Raw genomic sequence first — 27,841 nt, forward strand, 5'->3', positions numbered from 1 at the left:
TCAGTAGTGGACTAACACAGCACCTGATAAACCATTTTGACACATTTTCTCTTAATTTCCATGCATGAAGAAAGAGTACGGCTGATCTTCCAAAGATGTTTCCATACAGACTTGGAGAGGTATATTCACTTCCACGCCTAGAGTCCACTTTCATTACTGTATATCTTTCATTTTGCCAGTTCACCCTCCTACTCGCAGGATTTTATTGTCAAAATCTGATATTCCAGAACTAGCATGACTCTCAAACCGTGCTGCATGGAACCAGAAAAAAACAACATACAAGTACGGTATTCCTTCCTTGACACATTCCCTTTTCCACCCTCGAGAACTGGAGCCAAGTGCTTTGACAAACAAAGGCAAAGGGGTTCTTTGTTAAGGTTTGAAACACTAATAAGTGGAAAAAAGCCTGGAATTTATTCAGCAGCAGACTTCTCATATACAAGGATAGAGAACCACTCCTTTACACAAGAGTAAACACAATAGACCAGTGGATCCCAATGGGCAGTGCTTTTTTTCCTTGGGGTACAGTTCTTCCCCCCTCCCCAAAATGTTAAAAAGTGTGGCACTTACTGCAACACCTTCATGGTGAGTACTGACACCTTCTTTCTATAAAAAAGCACGGTCAATTGGTGGCACCATTCACATAATAAAAACTACCAGATACCAAAGGTTTCAAAAGTAGGGGGTCCATGGTTTGGCTTTTGAAAAACAGGGGGTTTGCAGTACTTAGCCAACTGGGAAGCACTGGAATAAAGCAGGACACAGGAATAGGACAGACTAACATACCAGACCCTCCTTTTTACACAAGGATACCAGGCAAACAATCCCTTCTTTAAACAAGGACAGAACATACCTGGCAAGAGCCTCTTCTTCCAGCTGCTGGGACCCCCAGGGATGTAGTAGCACCTCAGTCAACCTCATTCTGGCCAGGCTATGCAGAACCTACATCAGTTTAGGCCTGCAGCAAAGCTCCCCCATCTCTTGCTTAAGCCCTATGGCTTTTGTCTGCCCCAGTCATGAGGATTAATTGATGAGCTCCCTTCACCTGGCTTGATTGTTAAGCTCCCTTCACCTGGCATTTGGCAGGGGGTGTCTCATGGTCTAATCCAAAAGTAATTAGCCTACAGCAGTGCTATGTCTGCACAAGGAGCACCCCTGCAAACAATTTTGAGTCATTACAACTGGGCTTAGGAGAGCGGGGAAGTCCTGCTTCCTTTTATTAAAAAAAATAATATTTATTAAGAGTTTAAAGATTACAAAAAGAAAGAAAAAGAATTAAACAAATCAATATAATACAATACAAAAACACTACATAGAACATTGAATTAACAAAAACAATTAAAAACACTTCCAATATTTTCAATCTTAGCTTTCATTCACTTGTTTCATTGACTTCCTCACGCCTCCCTTTTTGTATTCCACTTCAATTAACTGTTTCAGCAATTCCTTTCCATCTTCCTCCTGCTTCCATAGTGACATGGAGGGTTAATTGTGCAAGGCCACCGACACCTCCTCGGATTAACAATTCATCTTCCTCATTCTCAGGACACCAAGCAAAAGCCAGAGAAGTTTTGTCCTCCTACCTGCAATGTTCTGTTCCTAGTTGGGAGCAAGGCAGCCTCAGTTACTGGGAATCCCCTTTCTTGGACAACAGGACAAAGGAACAGTGTCACTTCCCCCCAAAGAGGGGTTTCCTCATTGAAGCCTCTTTGTGGCAAGCAGAACATTTAATAGTCTAGATTGGAGTCACCCATAAGGGGCAGTGAGAGCTCAGAGGCTAAGTGGGTGCCAGGAGGAAATATTGAGAGTATTGTGCCCATGGGCAGCATGCTGGCAATTCTTGCTCTATACCACATCATTTTCCCATTAGAAAAACAGGAGTAAAATAACTGGATAAGGATATTATTAATAAGCTCAGCTCAGGCCTTCCCTGCCACTGATACAAGCTAGGTTCGAGACAAGCTACCTATAAGTGTAGCTTATTGCAAACCACCATCCTAAGGTATGTTACCTTAGAAAGCTGAAGTGGCAGTTTTCCAGAAAGAGATGCTCAGGCATCTGTTTCCCTTGATGTGCTGTTATGAATCAATATTGGCTGCAATAAGCTACACTGCAAAAATCCAAGACAAGACTTGACTTCCTTAGAGATTTCTGACTCAAGAGAAGACACATTTGAGGTCCTGAAACTCTGTGGCACAATTAGGGTAACATTTGAGGGCTCTCCTGACAAGGATTTCAAAAATGTCCCTGGTCTGGAGCAAAGGATGACAAGGTTTCTACAACAAAAAGATTTTTTTGGAATGCAGGAAGTGCCAGAATGTAGCACAGCCTAATTTCTATTGAAAACACAATGCACCTTAAGTACCAAAGGGAGAATGTTCAGCTTTAATATAGATCTAGGTAAATACCATCAGAAGTGACTGCCTCGTGTTTAATAATGTGCATTAAGGCCCTGACCCAAACGGGCAAAATTAGAACATAGGGCACTTTTGCATACATGAATCTTTTGTACTGGGGAAATACAGTCGCTGGCCTGAGGTTTCTGCATCCCTGCTTGGACTGGGGATAATGAGAGTTGTAGTCCAACAATTCTAGAGTCATGGGATCCCATCTCTGGCTTAGTGTTACAAGAACATGCTACGGTGAACTTGCGCACTCCACCTCCCCACAATGTATTTTTCTTTAGCACAAAAACAAACATGGTGATTCAGAAGTAGCAGAATTTCTAAGTGACAACTTCCAATGGAAAAAAAATGTTTATTAAGATGAAAATGATAGTGAACAGGGTCAAATATTTACAGGGACAGACATGTTAAAACATCAAAAGGCAGACACCCCATTTTGAACAAGGTGCTTTCAGTTCACAATAGCTCGTCGTCCGATTCCTCAAGGTACTGGACAACTTTCCTGGCTCGACCCAACCTTTCACGTGCGACAGTTGGAAAAGGTGAGTCCTCACCCGAGCTTAATTCAAGGGAAAATGACTCATCAACATTCTTGGATTTCTGCAAAGGAAAAAAAAAGTGGGCCTGGTTAGCTCTCATAGGTATTATGTGGGCTCAGGAATGGCCAAAACTACCCCCTCCTTATGGAACATGGATGCATTAATGCATCAGTTGTGGGGAAGAAAAACTTTTAGTGCTCTACAAGCACTCTGAGGGATAGACTAATATTCCTGGTTTATGTAGGAGAAACCACTTCAGCCACAGGCCCTAGGGCACGTCATTCCACAGCACACCCGAAATAAAACACTACATATTTTATTAAGGGCGTGGTTTCCTTGCAGAGCAGAGCACTGCAGGCTTGCCCCATAGAGGCACTCATAACTAGTCACCAACATATACTGATGCACTTTTAGCTAGGACTTCAAGGTGAACAAGATGGTGCGAGGCCCATGTATGGTTGATAAAAATGTTTAGAATTTGTTATAGGTTATGGAGAACACCCGTATCTGCCCATATGCCAAAATCAATCTCAGTGGCGACCTAAAACTATGGCACTTCCACCCCCCTCCCTTTGCTCTTTCAATTCTGGCATTTAGGTATGCCTTAAAGACATTCTCCTTCTATACTTAACTGGCAACAAAAAAGATGGAAAGTAATTTTAGAGAACAAAAATGGGGGCAAACAAACCTTAATTGCTGTAGTTTTTTTAAGAGCTGGGCCAAAGTCAGAATCAGAGTCGTCAGAGCTAGAAACCTTCCTTTTGGCAGGTTTCTTCATCCTGGGAGGTGCACACTTCTGGGAGGCTGCTTCATCCGTGCTGGACTCCGAACTCTTTGCTGTTGCCTTCCTTGGTTTTGCGGTTGCCTTCTTCTTAGAGAAAGCATCCATAATAGAAGGCTGATTGCCTAAGAGCAAAAGAATCAGTGAAATCTCTGTTTCTTTCCCACAAAAACATGGATCTACCACAATGTTTTCAAGCCATTGCTTCAGAAACTCATTCCGGTAACTGTTAAGGCAGTGTTAATTGCCAACAAGGGGCTAAACTACAGTTGATAACACTGAAGTATAGCCACCATTTTCAAATGTCAGTCAAGGCTGGAAACAACTATGTGCTTCAACGACAGGAAAGAAACATGGCTATTTAATTGTGAGCAACTCCACAACGGAACAGGCTCTACTAAAAAACCTATGGAATCTTGGCTTGTTCACATTTCAGCTTATTAAGATAAGACATGTTCAGCCCCAAATGGTCACTAACTCTGCAAGAAAAAAAATGATGTGTTAACTTCCAGGGGCAGAAGAAATGTTCAATAGAGGTTTGATGGATTTCAGAATAATATCCCTTTTCAAGGTAACAGTTACTACTTCACTTATTTCATGAGAATTAACCATAGGTAAAGGTAGGTAAAGGTACCCTTGACCATTAGGTCCAGTCGCGGATGACTCTGGAGTTGAGCGCTCATCTTGCTTTACTGGCCAAGGGAGCCGGCGTTTGTCCACAGACAGCTTCCGGGTCATCTGGCCAGCATGACTAAACTGCTTCTGGCGAACCAGAGCAGTGCACAGAAACACCATTTACCTTCCCACCAGAGCGGTACCTATTTATCTACTTGCACTTTGACGTGCTTTCAAACTGCTAGGTGGGCAGGAGAACTAACTACAGAACTAGAGTAATCGATTTGACTTTCTCTTTTCCAGACCCTTAATTTCTAAGCTTATCAGTGAAACCGTGAACCTCCATCATGCAGTTTCTGCTTCCACCTATGTAGAAGCCAGTGTGGTATAGTGGTTAAGAGTGGTAGTCTCGTAATCTGGTGAACCGGGTTTGATTCCCCGCTCCTCCACATGCAGCTGCTGGGTGACCTTGGGCCAGTCACACTTCTTTGAAGTCTCTCACCCCACTCACCTCACAGAGTGTTTGTTGTGGGGGAGGAAGGGAAAGGAGATTGTTAGCCGCTTTGAGACTCCTGAAGGGGAGTGAAAGGTGGGATATCAAATCCAAACTCCTCTTCTTCTTCTAGTGTAAGCCAGAACCAAAGACCTTTTGGGGTACTTATAGTAATGCCACTGAATACTCACCTTTTAACATACAGACATCAGTAGTAATCTTACCTTCAGCTACCTTTGCTGTTTTCTTGGCTGGAGCTCTCTTTTTGGGAGCAGGCTTGGCTGGCACATCAAGGGTAGCAGGCAGAGAAGAGGCTGCTGCAACTGGTTTGCCTGCATCATAGTCCTCAACGTGAACTTGAATAAAGAAAAGTCCCCACTAAGCTAACATGCCCTAAACATCATGAATTCTATACTGAAAAATTCAGTATAGAATTTTTTTGCACAGAGAACAAACCAAGCCACTTTTGAAAGATTGCGAACATCCACAGGCAAGGATATGAATCTCTTTAGCTCTGAAACAGGGAAGGGGAAAGACAATGCAAACATTGTAACATGCTCCCAATGCCAGGTCTGCACAGCATACGACCCATGGACTGACTTACTGCAGTCCTCTTGCTATCTCTGCACCTCCCTAAGGGAATTCCAATTACAGCCACACTGTTGGATACAAATATTGTAGCCCACGGAAATGCACCAATATAAAAATCTCATGCAAATATAATGATGGAAGCAGAGAAAAAAGTATCTGCCAGTTAGAAGTATAGCAGTTAAAAGCAGGTGCACTATAGAAAATGGCAGTTAAAATGGTAACAAAAATGGCCCCTCTGCAGAAATATGGTCCTCTTGAGTTAATAAAAATGTAAAAGTAGCCCTCAGAGTGATTTAAGATGAACATGTAGATGAACATATTCACTGCTTCTTTACAAGGGAGTAAACCAGAGCTTTCCAAACTTTTCATGTTGGTGATACACTTTTTAGACATGCCTCATTTCGTGACACAGCAATTCAGTCTTACTAGCAAACTAGAGGTTATTAAACCCCTTTCATTTTTTTTAAAATGATATTTATTGAAGTTTCAAATAATACAAAAAAGAAAAAAGAAAACAAAAAAAAGAAGAAAAACAGTCAACCTTAACAATCCTTTTTTTCAATAACTTCTTTTCTGCGACTTCCCCTCACATCCCTTTTGTATTCCTTATCCAGATATTTATTCAACAAGTTCTTGTTCTTAAATTTTTAACCCTAATTTGTTATTATGTCTAGTTCAATTTATATATCAAATTTTAACTTTAACATTAATCATTATTCATTAACATTAATCATTATGCTTAAAGACTTTTTCTAAGGTCGACCCTGTTTCCCTTGCATGAATTCCCCGTTTTTACACTAACAGCAATACAAAAAAAAGAAACAATAGAAAGAATCAAAAACATACTTGTGCACCCTTCGGATTTCCAGATCCCACCCTCCCCTTCCCGGTTTCAATCCCCAAACCATTGTCCATTTATCCTTGTGCTGTCAGCCTGGATTCCTCACATCAAAAGCCCTTAAATCTCTCTCAGTTCCTTTCTGCCGGTTTTTTTGAAAGTCCTCTGTAATAACCACCGAGTCTCGGAAGGGCTCTATCCCAAAAATGTCCATGTTCCATCCGGCCGGGCCTCCAGATTTGAAGGTGGAGCTCAAAACTTGTTTCTTAATCTTTATAGGTCCAAATTAAACCCCTTTCAAGCCCCAGGACAAGTGTGTGATACACCTACACACTGCAGCCAACATACTAACGTGTCGTGATAAACAGTTTGGAAAGCTCTGGAGTAAGCAAAACTACCAAATGTTCCAAAATCCTTTTGTTTACAGAACTTGCAAAGAAAAGAGACCATGCAGGGAAATATCAGCACAAACATAAATATGAAAGTATTAGGCAGTTCTTTTGTATGCAGATGGCATTTCCTTCTCATTTTTTAAGCCCTTGCAATCTGTCATATTACAATAATGACCGCTGCTCTTAACCTTGGACTGCAGTGATTTTGGCAGCTTTATGCACAAAATCCCATTAAAACTAAAAATAAAAAGTATGCTTTTTTCAAATTCTGGTGATTCCACAGTTTTATTCCATACAATTTGAGGCTTTAAAAAAATCGTGCAGGAATTGGCCAGCAGATGCTTCTTGCATGAAGTGAGAAACAGTAAACCATGGGTAGTCAAAGTAAGGCCCAGGAGCCGGATCTAACTCAATTGCTTTCTAAATCCAGCCCGCAGACAGTCCGGGAATCAGCATGTTTTTTACATGAGTAGAATGTGTCCTTATATTTTAAATGCATCTCTGGGTTATTTGTGGGGCATAGAAATTCATTCATCCCCCCCCCAAATATAATCCGGGCCCCCACAAGGTCTGAGGGACAGTGGACCGGCCCCCTGCTGAAAAAGTTTGCTGACCCCTGCAGTAAACTATCTACTTTCAGCTGGGGGTGGAGATACAAAAATGAGAAAGTCACTTAACGGCAGTCCCATATTGCTGGTACTCATGGTAACACCGATTTAATCACATGCAGCTATGGTATGATCTTGTTACTTTTACGCACCAGAACATTAATTTTTTAATAAAGAGCGATGCCTTGCTGCGTTAACAATAGATGTTAAACTTGAGTGGTACTTACTGGAGATGGTGCTCTGTACCCCTTGTGGTTTGATGGCTTCTTTGCCTTTACGTCCCTTGGCTTTCCTAGAACACATAATACATACTATGGAGCAAATTCTCCCCATTTCCATGTGTTTGCTCCCTACGGTATAGAAATAGACTATATATGGACAATGGACAAATAGCATGGACTGTGTTCTTGGTATTGAAGTGACAACAAACCCTACACCTCTCACTTTTTCATTTCTTTTGTTTGCTTCACCCCATTATGAAGAGCTTTGTGGTAACATGAGGTTGGTGTAAGTAGATGCAAGTAGAGAAATAGGTGGGAAGGTAAACGGCGTTTCCGGCGCTGCTCTGGTTTCGTCAGAAGCGGCTTAGTCATGCTGGCCACACGACCAGGAAAAACGTCAGCTCCCTCGGCCAGTAAAGTGCAACCCCACAGTCGTCTGCGACTGAACTGTCAGGGGTCCTTTACCTTTAACAAGAATTACATTTTGTGTGTACTTCACTCACATGGAAATAGTATTCTGTTCATCAGATGCAGCATTCTCAACCAATTCTTGGATGTCACCACCAGTGTCACTGAGGTTTGAATCTGACACACACTTTGCTTTTGCTGAAAGAAATGGAAGAAAATTAGGCTGCAACCTTACACATGCCAGCTCAGTACATACTGCGGAGTTTGGCGGGACTTACTACTAGATAAATGTGTGTAGGACTGTAGCCTTAGAAAATGCTGTCAAGTAGAATCAACATTCTTAATCGCTTTTCCAAAGCTCCAAACTTTCCTTTTTTTAAAAAATAAAATTAAACCAAGGATATTTAACAAAGGCAATTTAATTATAGCAAGAGTACAGCAGCAAGCAAAAGTTCCCACATCATTTTTAACCATACACCTACCTTTTGCTGGGCAGCTTGACATGTTTTCAGGTGACAGCACAACCTCCATATCACCACCACCACCACTGTTGTCTGATTCCGAGTCAGACCAAGAGTTTTTCTTTGTTTCTTTTACTGGCTTGAATGGCAGTGTGGATTGTTTCTTGGTACCTTAAATTAAACAGATTGGCTAAATTTTAAGACAATGCATGCTCTGTCCAAAAGAAAAAAGTATTGAGCACTTAAAGAAGATGCATCTACACCTAAGCACATTATTTTTTGCTAAATACAAATATCCAAACAATCTTTAAAACCTAAATGAAGCTTAATCTACTAAAGAAAAGCTACCAAAGAAAATGAATGACACTTGTGAGCAGGTATTACCTGGTTCTGTTTTAAATTTCTTTGCCAATCTTTGTTGAAGAGTCAATGGTTCCTTATCGCATGCTGGTCCATCTTCTTCTTGAATCCCATTAGGCTCAGTTGTTTCACTCTACAGGTAAGCAAAGGGGGAAATTGGTCACTATACATACAATGGATGACAGGACAAAGGTATCCAAGAAAGTGGGAATATATACATATGCATAATACACTTTAATAGTGTGTGCACGCACACATACCCCTTAACAGAGGCTAATATTCTGTTACCTTGATTTTCCTTTTTACTTTCTTCTCTGCACCTGCTTTCATCTCCTCAGTCACACGGGGGATGACCCTCCGGCCATGTGGAGAGGGCATAATCTCCTGCAGCTGCTGCTTCTGTACTTTCAGCCTTCCTCCTTTCCCTTTGGTGGCCTTGCCTGCAGTCCCAGCCATCTCATCCTGTTTTTCCTTGTTTTCTTGCTCCTAGAGCGGGTAGGTAGGTAGAAAGAAAGTGGGCTAAAGAACCAGAAGCAAGAATGGGCAGCATGGGGATTTTAAATCTTGGTGTAACCAAAGCCCAGTCTACCCCCAAAGGAAGCAAGCAAGCAAAATGCTCATATCAGCATAGGCCAGAGGGCAACTGCCACTGGGGCAGCCCTTGGCCACTGTCAGCCTCAGCAGCATTCTTACTTGTGGGGTTTCAGATTCTTTGAGATGACAGAACTCTGCTGAACGCTCACATTCTTCCCACCCTTAAGAGAGATTACTGCTATGATGGATCAAAATAGGCTGTAAACTGAATAACTGGTCAGCTACTCTTCCCCCAGAGTTACTTACTTCAAGAGCTTCAACAAAGGCAGCAAGATCTTCTCTCCATAAGTCATTAGGAGCCTTTCGTTTCAGGTTTTCCAGCTCCATTTCCTAATAAGAACCAGTGAGGAGGAAGAAATATTTAGGAGAAACAGCTGAATGCATATTTGAGTCTTCAACAATGTCATCTCTCAAGTTTCTCCGTAACAGCTCTTTCACCTACTTTGTCACCCCTTTGCTTGCAGAGCTCATCCTTCTTTTCCTTCGTCAGGTACCAGAGAGGCATGTTCAGAAGGTAGTTAAAATCTGGTCCAGAGGCTGCAGCAGATGCAGTTTCCTTATCACTGTCTCCCTCTTCTTCATCAATCTCTTCATTGCCCTAGAATGGAGAAAGTTGATCTGTTTGCTGAGGCTGCTCGATATCCATGGCAATGTACCTCTTGCCCAACACTTTATTTTGGACCGAGGAAAGCAGCAGTAATTGCCTGCTCTCTGAAGGGGATACTGAACTCAATAGCAACCCCTGGGCAAAGATAGAATTACCTGCCACTACATCAGCCATGTCTACTGCAATAGGGCTGCCTTTCTGCCTTAAAAAGGCCAGTCATTCTTAAGACAGTGTGAAATTCAGGATGAAGATTTATTTGGGATATTTGTAAAACACTCAGGGCAATACACAACAGGGGAAAAACATCACACATAAATAAAAACTAAAAACATTAATAGGTATCAAAATTCTGAATAAAATATAGCCTTTTATGATTCAATATTGTAAATTTGGGATTTTTAATGTAATCTGTCCTGTGATCTTTGGCTGAAGAGCGGCACAGAAATTTAATAATACTCGCATTACTTTTGTGCTGCAGCACCTGCCATGGCAGTAGGGTTGGTGGAATTGGTGGAAGGGGATTGGTGGAATCCCCTTCAAAGGACATAGAATCTGGAGAACAGCTAAATTAAAAGGAAGAGATTGAAGATACACTACCTTCTGTTGAGACTCTTTCCATTTCTTTACTGGATCAGAATCATAACCCCTCTGGATAAGGACCTGTATCAATTCTTTCTTGGGTTTATTCTCTAGAAAAAAACCACACACGTATTTTCAGGTCACCACATGGAATGAATGAAACCAGTTGAACAAGCAACCAAAAATCAATGGGTATATCAATTTTCAATCTGGGCACTCTATTAGGAAGGAGCAAGGTCAATTTGCATACCACGTAGAGAAAATCAAAATCAAATTGACTTAACTTCATTCTCCTGTCCCATTTTCAACTACCTTATTCTCAAGGCATAGTTCATGTTTTATCACTTCAGGATTAATTTGGTTTTATTTCATTTTTTTGGGGGGGGGTCACAAATAAACATTAGTATATGGTTTATTTCAAGGTGCATCTTTAGAAAATGAAGCTTGCCTCTCTATCTGAAGCAGGTTTGAATTCTGGAAGGAGAGCCTTTTCCTCCAGTGAAAATGAATTTGAGTTTGCCTGCCCCAGTCTCAGAAGTGGAACCAGCTGCCCTACCATCTTCAAGATAAGAAACTGCTCATGGTAAGCTCTGGCAATACCTACTTACCAATCACTATTTTGCCTTCTATTTTTTCGAGGATAAAGCGAGCCTGGTTGTTCAGTTTTGCAGATTCTGCACTCAACATCCCAACAAGCCAGTCTTTCCTTAAGCCATAATAGCGCAGCCTGAGCTCATAGAATTCCCGCAGAATATCCTCTGCAGTCTCATATTTCTTCAGGCACCCAACGTGGTCAAAGAGTACCTGGAGCAAATAGCAAAAACCCAGAAGTCTGTAACCTGCAAACCTATATGGATCATGGCTCAGAAGGCTGCATGGAGCTCCTTTGATACTTGCACTTCCCTACCCACTTATCGCATACCATGTTGTTGCAGGAAAGAGAAGTCTGAAGTTTGAAGACCTTGTGTAGACCAGCAGCCTCTGCCTCCACCAGATTCTTCTCACTCATTTTTACGATGAATTTGACTGTCGTATCGGTGTGATACTCTTTGTAGTCTGTTATTAGGGGGGGAGTCTTCTCTGTGCCATTCAGCATAGGCTCCAGAACCTGTTCTTTATATACCTAAGGGTGGGGAAAGCAAACAAGAGGTCAGTACTTTGTACCTTTCCCCCACCTCATCAGGAAGGCTCTAGGAGCATAGTAGAAAATTAAACATCTCACCTGGGTCCATGTCCGAACAGGAAGTTCAGAAATTTCAATGGTGGTCGAATCAAGAATAGACACCTCCCCGTTGACAAGGTACTGGTTTTGTCCCAGCGCATCTATTGTCCCCTTGAAATTTTTGTAGCTTGGAAGCTTTAAAAAAAGAGAGGAAATTGTAACAGAGTAAGCCAAACAGCACTCAGTTTTGTAGTTTGTACAGTGTGCTCTGACTCCAATTCAGCAAGACCAGCTCAACTCCTTTGCAAATTTGGCCAGACAAGAGCAGTGTTGTAGGAAAAACAGGCAAAAGCAGAATTGCTGCTGGAGGGTTGTACTTGTACAGTGGACACTCAGGCTTGGGTTGTGAAAGCGGCAAACCCAGAAGTATTTTTCCAGGTTTCGCTGCTCGCGCATATGCAGAAGTGGTCCTCCAGTTGCAAATTCCTTGGGATGCAGCCACTTCCGGAACGGATCCTGTTTGCAACTGGAGGTACCACTATATAGAGAGAAAAGAGCAGGCACTGGATTTTAATGAAGAACAAGAGGGATGTCTTCAGAATGCAAAGGTTACTCATCATTTTATAATGTTCAAGACTGTATCACTAAAACTTTCATCAAAAGGAGTAAACATTCACTGTCAACTTGCAAGGGCTGAAATCTCATGGCCCACAAATTGAGGTGCTGAAGTATCATGCTAGAAAGCAACAATCTGCCCTTGCCCCACACATGCCAATTAGCATTTCTCTTATGATCAGTCCTATTTCACTCAGCCATCAATACATTTGCATTACCATTGGAAGTGGCTCATCTCCATCTAGCATGCGCCGAATGTTATTCACCACTTCTCGGACATCATAGTTGGGAATCTTGCATGACCAGCCAGTTCCAATGCCCTCAGCACCATTGATTAGCACCATGGGAATGATTGGAATGTACCATTCAGGCTCAACCCGTTGGTTGTCATCATACAGAAATTTCAGCACACTGTCATCCGCTGGTGGGAAAGCCAAACGTGCCAATGAGCTAGAAAAGAAAGTGGCTTGTGCTTAAAACAGTTCTGAGATAGGAATCCTGGAAACAGGAAAAGTGCCAGGTTGGGAAGGATAGAGGACCATCTTGCTAAACCTCCTGCTGTAGGGCATGTTACATCAAGATTATCTTAGTGATTAGATTTAGGAACATGTTAAAACCACCATTATATCTTTCAAAACAACCCAGCCAAAGCCAAGAAAGCAGAAGTTGGACAGTGAGTTGCTAACCTGAGCATTGTGAAGATGTATCGAGGGCTGGCAGAATCTTTCCCACCATGCAGCCTGGTGCCAAACTGGCCAATGGGCTGAAGAAGATTGAGGTTGTTGCTGCCCACAAAATTCTGAGCCAAATTGATGATGGTCATCATCAGTGAGTTCTGAAACCAAAACATAACAAACTGAAGCTGAAAGCATCTCCTTTTAAAAGAGGGACAAGGCCACCATCCTGGGACTGAAGAAATAGTGCTGCAAAGGCAAGATTACACTGGCCACAAACATTGGCCAAAAGAACAGAAACTGACAAGACGTTTTAAGCATTTGTGCATGCTGCTCAGACCATTTGGGATAGAGTAGGGTTGACATTTAATAACATCAATATCATTATAACTATAAAGCAACAACAAATACAAGTTTGATTATGTAAACACTGTTTGAGCTGTAGTACTGCTTCCTTGGCAGCTCATGGTCATTACTTGCCCAATCCCCACCCACATTTTAACTACCTCTCCATGGTGGTAAGACGACATCTCAGCTATTGATCCAGCCAACTGGGCAACCTTCACTTCCCGCTTGTCATTTCGTTTGAAGCATGTGAACAGAACTTTCCTCTGACCTGGTTTTAGTCCTGAAAAGAACGACAAGCAGGTTGCTTCAAGTCAAGCAATAGGCTTCTTTCCTTCGATAACCAGCACCTCTCAGTTAAGGCAAGGATGCCAGTTCAGCACTCAACAGATTCCCTGGAAACTTTCTTGATAGTTTGGTACCTATAGACAAATGCTGCTCCCACATTTTAGTGGTTATTGATACACATTTTTAAATTTTGTTTTTATTCCTATGATGTATTTTGTTTTTTACTGTACAGGCTGCTTGGATAAATTAGTAGAAAAGTAGGATAAAAAAACCCAAACTCTCTCCAATGTTGCATCACTTTGAATACTTAGGTGCAAACAGAAGTACAGTAAGCTATTTTTGTTCTCTTACCACTGGTTTTCTATACACTCACCCACCCACCTTATATCACAGCAAATAATTAAAGTAGTTTACATTTTCAAATACTGTACTCTGAATTCTGCTTCAAGCAGGAGTGTTCAAAATAAAATTATTATACTTTTACACCTGTTGTTATTATTATGTCCCCCCCTGCTCAACCTGCCCTTGTTGCCTGGGTCTGCTAATAAAATAATGACAGCTATGTTTATAAGGGGAACTATGTTTGAAATAATAGGAAACTTGATTTAGATTATGAAGAAGTATAACAGATAACTTACCATCAACCAGTGATGGGATGGATCGCTCATTGTCAGAATTTGAGAAGAGGACAAGTTCTTTGTTGATAAAATCATTGTAGGTCAGGTAATTTGTACTTTTGCCATATAAGTAAACCTACAAGTGACAAAGCAAGATTAAGTTATCAAACCTTCAAAACTGTTGCCTCTACTATAGTAGCCTTCAAGTGTTATCCCCATCATAGCACAAAGGAAACAATATACTCTGATGCAAACATATATAGGTACTGAGAAGTGCTAGCAAAGGGCAGATCCAGCAATGCAGTCATCATTTGAGCTCATCACTGCTGACTCCCAAGTGAAAAAGTTAACTGCCTGCATTGAGGTCTTATATTTAATATGACAACCGCTGTGAAAAGCTTGGTCTGTGTTTAGCCCTGGCAACTGGGTATTTGTTGCTGTACAGTGATGAACATGCATGCAACAAACTCTGAGCTCAAGAGGGCACAGGAAGAAATTGCAGGAAACTGCAATTGTTATATGCTAGCGACACTTTAGCCCTTCCTCCTTTACCTCTATTCTAATCCATTACCACACCATAAAACAAGCTTCTTCCTCCTTACCCTTTCACCGAGGGGCAAAGCAACACATGGTGTTAAATGTGACAGTTTTTAAAGCAAAAACACAGATGGATCTGATCAGGGCTATGGTGACATAATTTAACCCTCTGTCCCTTTAACCAGATGCAATCTTAAGGAAAATCACCACCCTCCAACTGTTATTTGTGTTTGGAAGCAAACTTTCACTAGCTCCAAAGCAGTGAAAAGAAAAGTGACTGCTCTATTGTCCTGCATTTTACCCACAGTGCATTAACCCCTGGCCAACTACTGAAATAATGCTTGACTGTCAAAAACCTTAGTCTTTTAAGAAGGTGCCTTATATCTGGTCTGTTCCCTCTAACTAGTAGCAGCTCTCCAGGGATCCAGGCAGAAATCTCTCTCAAGTTTCCTGCAACCTGCCAATGCTAGGGATTCATCCTGGACCTTCTGCATGTGAAGCATGTGTTTTGCCATTGAACTAATCCTTCCCCAAACCATATAGTGAGAATCCCATGCTGCTCTAATGGCAACTCACGTCTGGAAGGCCATGAAGCTTCCTCTCCCTTCGATCTTGCATGAAGTTTGTCAGCCACTCCTTTCGGTCATCAACCTTTTTTTTGCTAAAGGCCTAGGACATTAACAAAATGATTAACTCAGACTAGCCTGGGATGGAGAGTGATAAAAAAATTGCACTTACTGAAACCATTTAAATTCTTCTCAGTTTCCACTAAATTACCCACAGGCTTAGGTTGCCAGTCTAGAACTCTCTCTCAGAGCTGGACAGTACCAAAGTCCACTAAGAGAAGTTAGTAAAGTCAAATTAATGACTGGATCCAGCTTAAATCAAGAGACATTCAAGATCAGGAATTCAGGAATATGGACAAATACAGTCAGACACCCTGGAAGGCCATTGAGTTAGAGGGCTTATCTACATTGCAGCCAACCATAATGCAAATATGTACAGCTGTGGTAAATTTCCCTCACTTCACTGTTAATTTAACTGCCATAAAATCTTGAAGTTGCTCCCTGTCCCCCCCAATGCTGGGCTATCACATGCCAGAAAGACATTCTCCAAACTTTGATAAGTCAAACACCACGAAGCTTTGCTGGTGTTTAATGATGGGAAATGGCCAGATTCAGCTACCAAAAGTTTTTGAACATTTGTTTCCAGGCTATCTAAAGTGTAGTGCTCTTGTTTATTCTAATTCTGGAATAAACAGAAGCTTCTGGAAGCTTCTCTGCATGATGCAAGCTGGAAGCTTCTAGTTGACACGCAAGTTTCTATTCAGCCTAGAAACAAGGAGAAGGCTCCTTGATGTTTGGGATATTCCTTCAGAGAAGCTGAGCAGCTGGTTTAAACTTGTTCTGTTTGTTATTCACTGAAAGTCATGCTGACTATAGTAATAGGCCAGAAGGAGCCTGGGTTTCACCCTTTCTCTTTCCTTCTTGTGTGGTGTTCTTTACATAGCATACTTAGTGTTAAGGTTTTAGTCTTATTATAAGTTATTGTAAATTTAAGTTAAACCTGCTGCAACTTATCTTATGGATTGTGCTAATCCAGATGTATGTGATTTGTGACCGTTATGCACATTTGCCTTCAGTAGCAGGAAAGCTCTGATGGATGAAATATTAATTGCCTCTGGTCTTTTTTTCTTCTTCTTTTTGAAATCCTGCAACGTGTCTAAGTCTTTTTTACTCTAACTATATGTTAGAATCTGCTCTGGATCAATATTGAGCAGAATTCTTGACACATTTGTTCAGGAACATATATGGATATATCAGATAGTTCCAACTTTAAAAAAGAGAAAGGCTTATTTCTGGTAGGATCACTCAACATTTTAAAAGCAGATAATGATTATTGCCTAACTATTTTGCAGATGCAATCCCCAAGCAATAGAGGATAGGTGAAATTTTGTTACCAGAGTAATCGCAGCATCATCTTCAGGGCCAGAATACTTGAAAGGTATTCGGTGCCTTGTCATCTCTGCAAAGTACTCTTTCGCTTCCTTTGCTGTGCTGGTACCCAGACCTAGAGAGATTAAGGACAGATAACACCACTAAGATCCTCAAATAAAACCTAGGCAACTTAAGACATTCTCCACTGCGTGTACAAGTCTCTCTCTATATATATATCTTGAAGCAAAGCACATTTACATAAATCTGGGGTGGCTAACCTTTCGCACATATTGTTGGATTCCAAACTCACATCATCCTGATCATTGCAATGCTGGTTTGGGTTGATGGGAAACCAACATCATTTGGAGGATGACAGGTTAGCCACCCCTGAGATAAAAAAACAAACAAACCAAAGTCTGCAGAGTTAGTATTCCATAGCTATTAGGTGCCATGCTATGCAGTTTATTTTCTTTGCATCATCTACAACTGCAGTCCAGGTCCAATATTAAACAGTGCATCAACCCAATATGGAACACTACAAAGAGGAAGAAGAAAGCTGTTTCGAAAGAACTGCAGCAGGGAAAGTGGTTTAAGTACAAAAGTGGGATTCCTTTTTCAGGTATGTCTAGTGTAAGCTTATCATAGCTCTCTCTAGCAGACACAAAAATGTTAGGTAAGTACCTTCTTTGTTGAATCTTTGGCAATCAAAATGCCAGTCCATACAATATATAAAAATATATTAGGTTTCTGGTAGACCCCTGCCCCCAGGATAAGGGAGTTCCAAACAGAACACCAACTGTTTATGTTACTATAGGCAGAGACTATTTTGGGTGAATCCAATTGTTGCATGACCAGCAATGTGCGGGTCCTTTTGGACAAAATGGAGGGCAAAATGGGGCAGGCTTATGTGTGTTTGGCTGACATGTGGGGGAACCTCATCGCAAAATGGTCACTGCCTGTATAGCAAAGGTATTGCCAAGAGTACTTTCAGCTGACCTCGGGGTTGCTTAGGGTAAGTTAAGTGCTCCAAGATATCCCCTTCACATTCTCTGTCTTTTCTACTTAGAATCTGGAAATGTGGTTATAGATAAAGCCCTTCAATTGCTTTCTCTGCCAGAGTTTACATGGAATATTTCATGTTTCCTCGGAGGCTGTTTACTAGTCTTAACTATCTAGCAGACTCCCAACACTTCTCATATGATTCAAGTTAGCTGTGTTAAAAATAGTTTTAATCAAACCTTTGTAGTACTTGATCTTCCAGTTTTTGTAGTTAGGATTGCTGGCTTTCCATTCTTCATATTCAGGAATGCTATAGAAAGAAATCTCCTCCTTGTTTTTGGAAACCTAGTTTGAAGTAATAAGTAACAATGGGAAAGCATTTTAAGACCTAAGATTTTAACCAGTGGAATTTGGGGGAAATATTCTCAGCTGACTCAAGTGGTCACTCAGGAAGTGGGGGGGGGGAGGGAGGGGAGAGAGCAAGCTTACCTTTACAATGGGAGTAATGAACTCTTCCAGGAAACGGTGTCTCAGAAGAGATGGCCAGTTATGGTGTATGAAGTTAATAAGCAAGCCTTTGATGTGAGAACCATCTTGATCCTAAAGTGTTTCAGAAGACAAATTTTAGCCACTGGCAATGTGAAAGTAGAACTCAAGAGCATGCAGCACCCATCTTTTCAGAGACCAATGCTAGCCAACAACTGATTACGATTGCCAGTATGATCAAACACTTGGCCTTGGACTAGTTCTAACTCACTATGGTTGAGTCAAGGGACATTCTTACATATTCAGTTGGATCTGTACATGGAAAGGATTAAATAAAGGAGAGCAGGTCCAACGTAGCAAAAGGTGGGCTACATGATGGAACAACTCCACTGATAGGTGTTTAAAACACTCCCTTAAAGGGCCCACCTCCAGTCTTTCTTCAGGTTTCTTTTAAAGGTGCTCCATCAGACATTTGGGATGTAACTAGAAGTGTGCATTTATTGTTGCTTCATTTTTTAATTTTCATAATAAAATTAACAATTAAAATTTGTTTTATTTAGAAATTTTGAGTTATAAAGCAATACAGAGGTGTGGTAACTAAAGATAAGTACTGTTCCATGCTGATAGCTTTCACCTGTGGTTCTTAGAAGCTGAGTGCAGGGTAGGGACCAAAGGTGGACAAAACTACCCCAGAAGGAGCACAACATGTCCCCCACCAGTGGTACTACCCCTCCACTAACACCTCATATACCCCCAACCCTTATAGTTTAACTATTTTATCAGCCACGTGTGCAAACAAAATATTTGTACTGTTACTGTTGGCAGGAGATATGCTTGCCCATGAGAAAAAGACTGACCTGATCTGTCATTATCATTATTCTCCCATAACGCAGACTCTTTAGTGATTCTTCATCATCATAGGTCTTCTTATATTGCAGGCCAACTATCTTGATAATGTTGTTGATTTCAGCATTCTCCATTATCTGAAAAGGATCGGTTTTTCTCTTTAAGATTCAGTGGGGGGGGGGGGAGAGGTAAAGGACCCCTGACAGTTAAGTTCAGTCGCAGGCGACTCTGGGGTTGCGGCGCTCATCTTGCTTTACAGGCCAAGGGAGCCGGCATTTGTCCACAGGCAGTTTTTCTGGGTCATGTGGCCAGCATGACTAAGCCGCTTGTGGCGCAGTGGAACACCGAAGCCAGAGCAGCGCACAGAAATGTCCTGCCAGAGTGGTACCTATTTATCTACTTGCACTTTTTGGCGTGCTTTCAAACTGCTAGGTTGGCAGGAGCCGGGACCGAGAAACGGGAGCTCACCCCGTTGCGGGGATTCGAACCGCTGACCTTCCGATCGGCAAGCCCAAGAGGCTCAGTGGTTTAGACCACAGCGCCACCCGCGTCCCTAAGATTCAGTGCATGAACTATCAATTTATGGATCCTGCTGCCCATTTAGACAGATATTGATATCTTGCTTTTAAACTTGGCTCAACCCCTTTTTGTCTAGAAGACTGATCCACAACAGGCAAATTGGGATCCATTAGTGGGTTGCAATAGGAGCACCACCACCAGGCAAATATATGGTAAAATATTTAAGAAATGGGCCCCCAAATGTATGTTTAGTTTAAAAGTGGGTCCCGAGTCTGAAATGGTTGGAGAAACCTGGTCTAGACTGCCATAGGTTACTAGGCTCAAAGTGCTTAACTCATCTTAAAAGCACTTTAAGCAGATTTTGCACCTCACAATCCAATGAGTATCCACTGAGCCATTGTGACAAGGTTTGGAAACGCAATCTCATTCCTGTTACAATTTAGAAAACTGTTGACAGCTTTTATATACAATACCTAAAGCAAATCACGGCCAAGTAAGATCCATGATGGAGTTTGCAAAGTATTGCCAACTCACCTGTTTGTGGGAGGCTTCCCGAACATTCAGCAGCTTTCCACGCAAAGGAAACACTCCAAATTTGTCCCTGCCCACAACTCCAAGACCAGAAACAGCTAGAGTTTTAGCTGAATCACCTTCTGTCAGAATAAGGGTACAGCTGGTAGAATTCTTGCTCCCTGGAATGAGAATTGAGCACCTTAATCCAGACAACTCCATTTACCTACATGCTCATCCTGTTTAATCAGGACTGGCTGTCAAGTTTCTGATTGCAAGAGTAGATCTGTCTCATGTTTCAGTCAGGCACAATTAGCAAAAGCATAGAGTATTGGACAAGACAACAGACAGCAGCTTTACCCATGATGAAAAAAAGCTCTATATGCACAGAAGGAAGAATATGGCTCTTTCCCAAACTGCAGCTTATGTGGAAGCAAAGCTGTCAGTCCTTTCTCTCTCTAAGTCCTTAATCATCAATCAGGCCAGTTGCCACCACTGGTCAGGAATCTGGGTTCCTGTACAGAAGGGTATTTAACTTCTTAAAAGTATCAAAAGGCTTTTATGCTTGTAACCATACTGCGATACATACCAGCATCATTGGCATCATCTAGTTTAGGTATCCCTTTAATTCTGCTGTATTTTACAGAAGAACATTTCTTGTTCAGCTGAGCCTGGGCTTTAAATCTGACCCAGTTCAAAATGTTATCCACTATGCCACAACTGCTTACCTAGAAAGAAAGAAAAAGCTGTCTGTAGAAGCAAATATGATACAGAACATAAGGCTGAAGTCTTTTTTGCTTCTCAGTTTGTTTTGCACCCAATTCCAGCTCAAGACATCTCCAAAACAATTAAACAGATGACAACACAATGCACCCTACAGCACTTACCCCCTTGATAAACTTTTCGCTCAACTTGCATGTTGAGCCAAAACTCTTTGCTTGAAGGGTCATGTTCTCCTTTGTTTGGGAGTCAAAAGTTGGATTTTCAATCAGGCAGTTTACAAAGACCCACATGTGATTCTTCACCTAGAATTAAAGGGAGGTGTTATAAACTACTAATGTTTAGTTTAGTGGACAACCTCATCTCTCAAACTTCCCCAGCTGCAAATGTGATATGTACCCATGTTGTTAATTAAGTTGACTAACTTGGCATTTAGTAGAATCTATTCCCAGGTTATGGAAATTGTTTTCCAAAAGAAGTTTATTTAAAAAGTGATGGTGGGGAGGGGTGTGTGAAGCAAGATGCCTTCAAACAAGATGTGAGAACATGACAAAAATAACTACCATGTAGGAAGCAACATTTTTACCAAGTTGAGCTTCTCAGGCACAGGTAACAAAAGCTGTATCAGGTAAGTTTTATATAACAATGTTCCATTTTCTATATAACAATTAAAGGTACAAGAGGTCCATCTACCTTAGCATCTAGCAATGCTTTTATTCAAGGAATTTTTCTGTTAAAACTATTGCCTAATCTGCAACTAGAATTGTAGGGTGCTGTAAGACAGCAAAGAGGCAAACTTTCAAAATGAGGTCTAAGAAGCCTACGCTTAAACAGGGAAATCTGAGATTTATACCTGGAAAGGCTTCACTGACACTCCAAGTTTGTTCTTTTTCTTTACCATGTCAATGAGTTTGGCAATAAGCTGGTCAGCAACATAGTCTACATGTCTACCACCCTATAACGAAAAGAAAATCCAAGAATTAATAAAAGTTTCAAGGAGAGCCTACTACAACATATGCGTTTGGGGAGTCTTAAAGTGTGTGCCTTGGCAAGCAGGATTTGTATTCAGCAGCTTTGAAATTAGAGCTCCTGGATGGAGCCAATTCCTGCTGATCAGCCTGACTTGAGTTCAAGCTGAACTGCAAAAGAAGGAAATGATTGGAACATACTCCAAATCCTTTCCTTTGAAGGTCACTCATCTGACTTCATGGACATGCAACAGTCACGTGACTGACAAGCAGACAGCCTCATTAACTTGTCAAAATGGTCTATGGGGGAAGCGCAGGATCTGGTCCACAGGTTCTCCACCCTTGCTATATCTAGTAATTAATTAGATAGAGATAGATTGGCTGAGGAATAAAAGCTCCAAACTAGCTTCAAGAATGGATCTGGTCTGTAAGCTAATGGCCCCAATAATATTATGTATTTACTGTATTATGTAATACGGTAAAAACATTTACAATGCTTCTATAATAAATCAAGGAGACTTGTTAGGTTTAAGGTCTCATTTCCAAATCCAATAGCTACCATATTAGATTCCCTCCCCTCTTAAACGGATGATTTGTTTTCCTATAATTTAGCAATACCATAACTGTTTCGCCATAAACAAGACAGATTAAACATATTCAGACTACAGAGCTGTAGCTGGTTACCTTTGTTGTAGCAATGCTATTGACGAAGCTGACTTGCTGGAAGCCCTTTTCACTCATTGTTACACAGACTTCCCACCGATCATTCACTTCTTCATAGACTACTTTCAGTAGATTGCCAGTTTCATCCACCTTGTCCTTTATATACAGATCTACATAACTGCGGAATCCGTTGATCTGTAAATGAGATAGGTATGTTGCAATGTTTGCAGAAAGCTTTTACCTCATTTGTTAATGTGTTAGGTGAAGATGGGTATAGCTATCCAATTAACTCTAAAACATTTTAAGACTGGTTTCCCCAAATCCCAATCCAACAGCTCATTGCCAAAAAGGGGAAGAAAAACAGTGAAAGTCATTCACTCACGAGTAGATTCTTTCCATTCAAGAAAACTTTGACACCTTTACTTGATCCTGCAATATCATAAGCTCTCCGAGACATTAAAGCCACAATATCTTTGTCCAGTGTGGTCATTTTAAATTTTGACAGATCGGGCTGGAAGGTGATGCATGTGAAGTCCTCACCATCAAAGTGCTTCAATTTCATCTCTCCAGCCTTAGACATATTATTAGACCAAGTCTGAGGAAGAAAACAGTTTACAATTTTATGTACAGAAACAACTAGATGAATTTCTTTAGCTACAGCTGATAGTTCCTAATCAAAGAACAGCATATAATTTTTTGTGGGCTCTACTTTTAGCTTAGTCACTTTTGCAATTTTCAGTTAGGTACTGAAGATGTACAAGCACAACAGTTAAAAATGCAGACCAGCTGATGCCTGAACCTTTACAATACAGCGGTACCTCGGGTTAAGTACTTAATTCGTTCCGGAGGTCCATTCTTAACCTGAAGCACCACTTTAGCTAATGGGGCCTCCTGCTGCTGCACTGCCGGAGCCCAATTTCTGTTCTCATCCTGAAGCAAAGTTCTTAACCCGAGGTACTATTTCTGGGTTAGAGTCTGTAAGCTGAAGCGTATGTAGCCCAAGGTACCACTGTATGTGGAGTAAATTTAGAAGTTGGTTTAATGTGCACATGCGCATGTGTCCATGTATGTACCCAAATAACATTTGGGCCCAGGATCTTAAAAGCACACAATACCTATCCTTACAAGGTTCCATGTACCTGCTTAAAGTGCTTCTTATATTCTCTGCATGCAGTTTCCACAGTAAATTTGGTACTGAAGATGTTGCAGAGTTTTGCTCCATAACCATTTCGGCCACCTAAAACAATGTATAAAACAAATCAAGTTACTTACACACCATGAAGCTTTGCAGAGTTTAGGAGGTATACAGCCCAATCCTAGGCATGTTTACTCAGAAATAAGTCCCAATGAGGGCACTAGAAGCTTACTCCCAAGCAGGTATACACAAGGCTGCAATCTTAAAAGATTTGCTTGTTGTTTCAAGTGGGATTAAAACTCAGCATTCAAACCTTAAATGGAGTGTTCCCATCTTCCATCAAGAAAGCCCACATGTGCCCCATTTCTATATCCTTCCCTGTAATATCAGTATTGTTCTATGCTGCTAAAGGTTGGTACCATGAGGCACTTTGAAACTTCGGTTCCCTCATCTATACCTCAACTCTTGCCTTTAGCTCAGCAGTAGGAAGTTAGCATAACTTGTCCAGTATACTAATTTCAGGAAACCGGGGAACTATAAAACATGGGTTACATATTTTTAAATAATGCATATTAAATTAACTCTTCTTTACCCTTCAACCACTCTTCTGCATATAATGAAAGAGACAAAGCTGTAGTGAAGAGACAGGTTTTTCAAAAGGGCTAGTCCCTTAAGACACAATTTCCCAGCTGGTTAATATTTTCTATTAAGGTTTTCCTCTACCTGTGACTTTCTTCTCATCATCATCGTAATTGCTGGAGGTTAAAAGCTGTCCAAAAATAAGAGCCGGCACATAGACTTTCTCTACTTTGTGCTCTACAACAGGAATCCCTTTTCCGTTGTTCCACACAGAGATTGTGTTATTCTCTCTAGAAAAGGAAACCAAACTCTTTATGAATCAGGAACACAAAAAACCTCCATTAATGGAATTAGCTCCCTATTCTACACAAGTGTTAGTAAGCAATGACTGCCTGCCCACTGCTCCAGAAATTTCTCATCTCTAAAGACCCCGAACAAGATTCTTATTCACCTTATGATTTTCAGCTGCAAACCCACTATTGGGTTTGTTTACAAATACAGAATTCAAAACTAGGCCCATCATAAATAACTGACATGAAAGTCATATTTATATACAAATTCTGAAAAAATGAGCAACAGACAACAGGGGGCAATCTAAGCCTGCAATTCTTAAAATAGTTTACTAGAAAGGAATTGAATATTACTTACGGGTCAATCATAACTTTGATACATGACATCTTCTTATCTCTCTGCTTGTTATCAGCAGCATTGACTGGGGAAAAATGAAAACACGAACAAAGCTTGTTAGTAAAAAATGAAGTACTTAATGATATTTCTTAGCTTGGCATTAAGAACCAGTCCCAGTAATCACAAGTTAACTGCATTTGTCGTTGTGCCATTCACTACAGTATTGCAATTCCCATTTTATGGCTATGGTAGCAACTTGCTAAAGTACTGAGCTTGTGGATAAGCCAGAAAATTCCCCAAGCCAACTTAACATCAAATGCAACTCCTCTGTAATTCAATCCATTGACACTAAAAGATGTTGCTCTCACCATACCTAGGATTTCGTCAAATATTTTATAAAGGCCAGGTACGAAGGTAACATCCCTGCAGTTCAGTCCAACATCTTCATCAAATACCCACATTTGCTGAAAAGATAATTAAAAATAATAAGATATTCAGTAAAAAGCAGACACTTTTACTCTGCACATTCAGTGAGCACAAGGTCAGCATTGTCCAGTGATTCCCATAAGCCATGTGGCCTGACTGGAAGTGTCCTAAGATGCCATGACCTTGTAATACAGTTGTGGAAAAATCACCCTCTCAACTCCCCAAATTAGAACAGTCTAAGCTCTGCTTTGTGATACTAGAACTTTATTTGCAATTAGTAAAACAAAGGAATCAGAAAAGCTCCCTCTCATTCAATCCCTACCTTAACTCCCCAAACAAAAAGCTTTTTACCTGAGTCACTTGTTCCACAGAGCCAATGTAGGTATCAGGCCGAAGCAATATATGCTCCAGCTGGCTTTTCTTCTGGTATATTCTTTCAACAGATAGCCTCTTTTTTGAATCTCCATCTGTGATCTTACCCACTTTAGGGTTTGCATCTACTGGCTGAATAGAAGCAAAATGAAAACATTGTAAGTCACTGCATAAATGAGCTAACTTTGTGGGTTTCTGTAATAACAACAATGCTAGGATGGAAATAAACACACACAAGACATGAATTTACCACCAAGCTAGTTTTGAAAGAAGGAATAGGCATTTGTCTCAAGAGACAATGGACCGCACATTTGGGAGGTGAAGTCAAACTGCTGAGTTAGAAGCACTGCAGTGACCTCCGCAGGGAGCAAATCTAGTCAGTGTGGAGGTCCTGGGCTGCCCAGATCACCATCACCATTTTATTTGTATGCCGTCTTTCCACAGTTAAAACAATGCTCAAGGCGGCTTACAATATGAAAAGATTTACATAATTTCAGATAAAGCAAAGTAGTCATAAAAATAAATAAAACACATTAAAAACTACATAACCAAACTGAAATATGACTAGACTCCTCTTGGTCTTGGTGAAGTGGTCCAAAGGAAAACAGAGCAATACCTTTGACACCTGCTTGGCTGACAGGAGTTGCTGGAAGGAGGCAGACAAGGCACCATCCAGATTCCTTGGGGACTTGTGTAGCCTTTACTCCTTAGTCTTTTCGTCTCCCAAAAATATCCCGCAAGGCAGCAGAGGTTTAGAATCAGTTTTCCTTCTCCTAGAGGGGCTTCATTCCCACGCGGAGAAGCCCCATCTACCCCTCACTTCCTTCTACAGCACATGCAGAAACCACCTTCCTCCTGAGCCTGTCTACATGCAGGGGAAGTCCCCCTCACCTAGTTTAGCCAGCCCACCAAAGGTAAAAGCCCTCTCCTAACATCCCATACACCTGAAACTGAGATGAGAAAGGGGGTAAAAGATTGTGCTCGCCTTTTACAGACAAAAGCCTGAGATTCAAGTCATCTATATCTGAACATCAGACTGTTCAGACAAAGAAGTTTTCACCATGTCACACCTGTGATATTTGGCTGGCCACTCTTAAAAAGAGGAAGCTAGAATAGATGGATCTCTGATGTAATCCAACAGAGCCATTAACAGTCTTACATTTTTGGGATGCTAATCCCCACATTCAAACGTGTATATATTTTCTCTGCCTAGAAAGTAAACCTATTATGTCCAGTATCAGCAATATACTGAAGCTACAAAAACATCCACAATCAAACGTTGTTGTGAGTTTGGGTAGGAATTTGCCCCCCCCCCCCCCAGATCCACAAATTTTTTTGAAAAGCTCCATGAACCTCCATGAATTGAGGTTCTGCACCCCCTCCCATGAGAAACCTGTCCCCATCGTAATGTCTCTGTAGGATAGACCTCCAAACCAGTACGTATTTTTTTTAGGTTTTTTTTTAGAGATAAGGAACCGCGGATCATGATGGGATTGTTGTAACACATATTAAGCTAAAATAATCAAATTAAAAAAACAGGAAACAAGGGAATTGGAGGCATCTATGCGGAGGTTGGGTTTTTTTTTTTAAGATAGAGAAGTAGCAAGATGGCTGGGATTAAGAATGAATTAGAAAGGTCCAACGCTCGAGGGCAGAGGTTAAAGGCCGCCACTAATTAAGGCCCGTTTTGTTTCAATGGCGCTGTCCTGAAAGAAAACCCCTCAGTCGATATTGAGTTACGTGGGGCTGGGAAGACGGTAAGAGGGCGGGAGTGTGAAATAACGGTGTGGGGGTTGGGGGGGGAGACTCACCTTGAGCGGGGAAAAGGAGTCTTCTAAGTCCATGGTGGACCCGGTTGGAGCGAGGGGTGTCGAGGAAACAACAGAGCTAGCGGGGATTGTGGGGGTGGGAAGCGGCCGTTGAGAGGGGAGCAGCGGCCGAGTCCCTCAGACTGGCAGTCACCGAGCGCTGTGAGCAGAGCCAACAACCTTCCCTCAGACGAGCGGCTGCGAATGAGGCCGGACAAAGGCGGCAGGAAACGCTTCACCGAGAGAGAGAGCGCTTTCGAAAAGCGTCGCCTCAGCCCGCTCAAACGGCCGCGACCAATCCCCGCCGGCCTGCTTTAGCTGCCGGGCCAATCGCCGTTCGGCACAGGGAAATACTGATTAAGGAGGCGGGGAAGGAGAGTTCGCGCAGCCAATCGGAACGAAAGTCTGAGCGTTCGAACAAATGAACAAAAAAAAAGCCGAAAAACAGTACACCGCTCTTCAAAAGCACAAACTGTTATTTCCCAGGTTTAAAAGCGAGGGCAGGCGCACCGCTCA

At 41.5% G+C, this 27,841-nt stretch overlaps 1 protein-coding gene across 1 annotated transcript; it reads right to left on the reverse strand.

The window, feature by feature from the left end:
* Positions 1-2,737: 2,737 nt before the first annotated feature.
* TOP2A (DNA topoisomerase II alpha) lies at positions 2,738-27,601 on the reverse strand. Its single transcript, XM_081837591.1, has 35 exons — positions 27,329-27,601; positions 25,497-25,649; positions 25,093-25,183; positions 24,741-24,804; positions 24,237-24,382; positions 23,518-23,615; positions 22,761-22,973; positions 22,400-22,573; positions 21,601-21,702; positions 20,915-21,052; positions 20,617-20,755; positions 20,052-20,209; positions 19,010-19,135; positions 18,156-18,266; positions 17,906-18,011; positions 16,691-16,800; positions 15,307-15,399; positions 14,215-14,329; positions 13,450-13,571; positions 12,956-13,104; positions 12,488-12,719; positions 11,715-11,849; positions 11,415-11,615; positions 11,101-11,296; positions 10,511-10,602; positions 9,749-9,904; positions 9,553-9,636; positions 9,001-9,198; positions 8,737-8,845; positions 8,374-8,523; positions 7,987-8,089; positions 7,490-7,554; positions 5,058-5,189; positions 3,633-3,850; positions 2,738-3,005 (listed from the first exon to the last, which is right to left on the reverse strand). Exons 1-35 carry the CDS (start codon positions 27,359-27,361, stop codon positions 2,862-2,864), a joined length of 4,656 nt encoding a protein of 1,551 aa, XP_081693717.1. The 5' UTR covers positions 27,362-27,601; the 3' UTR covers positions 2,738-2,861.
* Between the last annotated feature and the right edge of the window lie 240 nt (positions 27,602-27,841).

Source organism: Podarcis erhardii (genome assembly GCF_964252035.2).
Source record: "Podarcis erhardii genome assembly, chromosome: 13".
NCBI classification, from domain to species: Eukaryota; Metazoa; Chordata; class Lepidosauria; order Squamata; family Lacertidae; genus Podarcis; species Podarcis erhardii.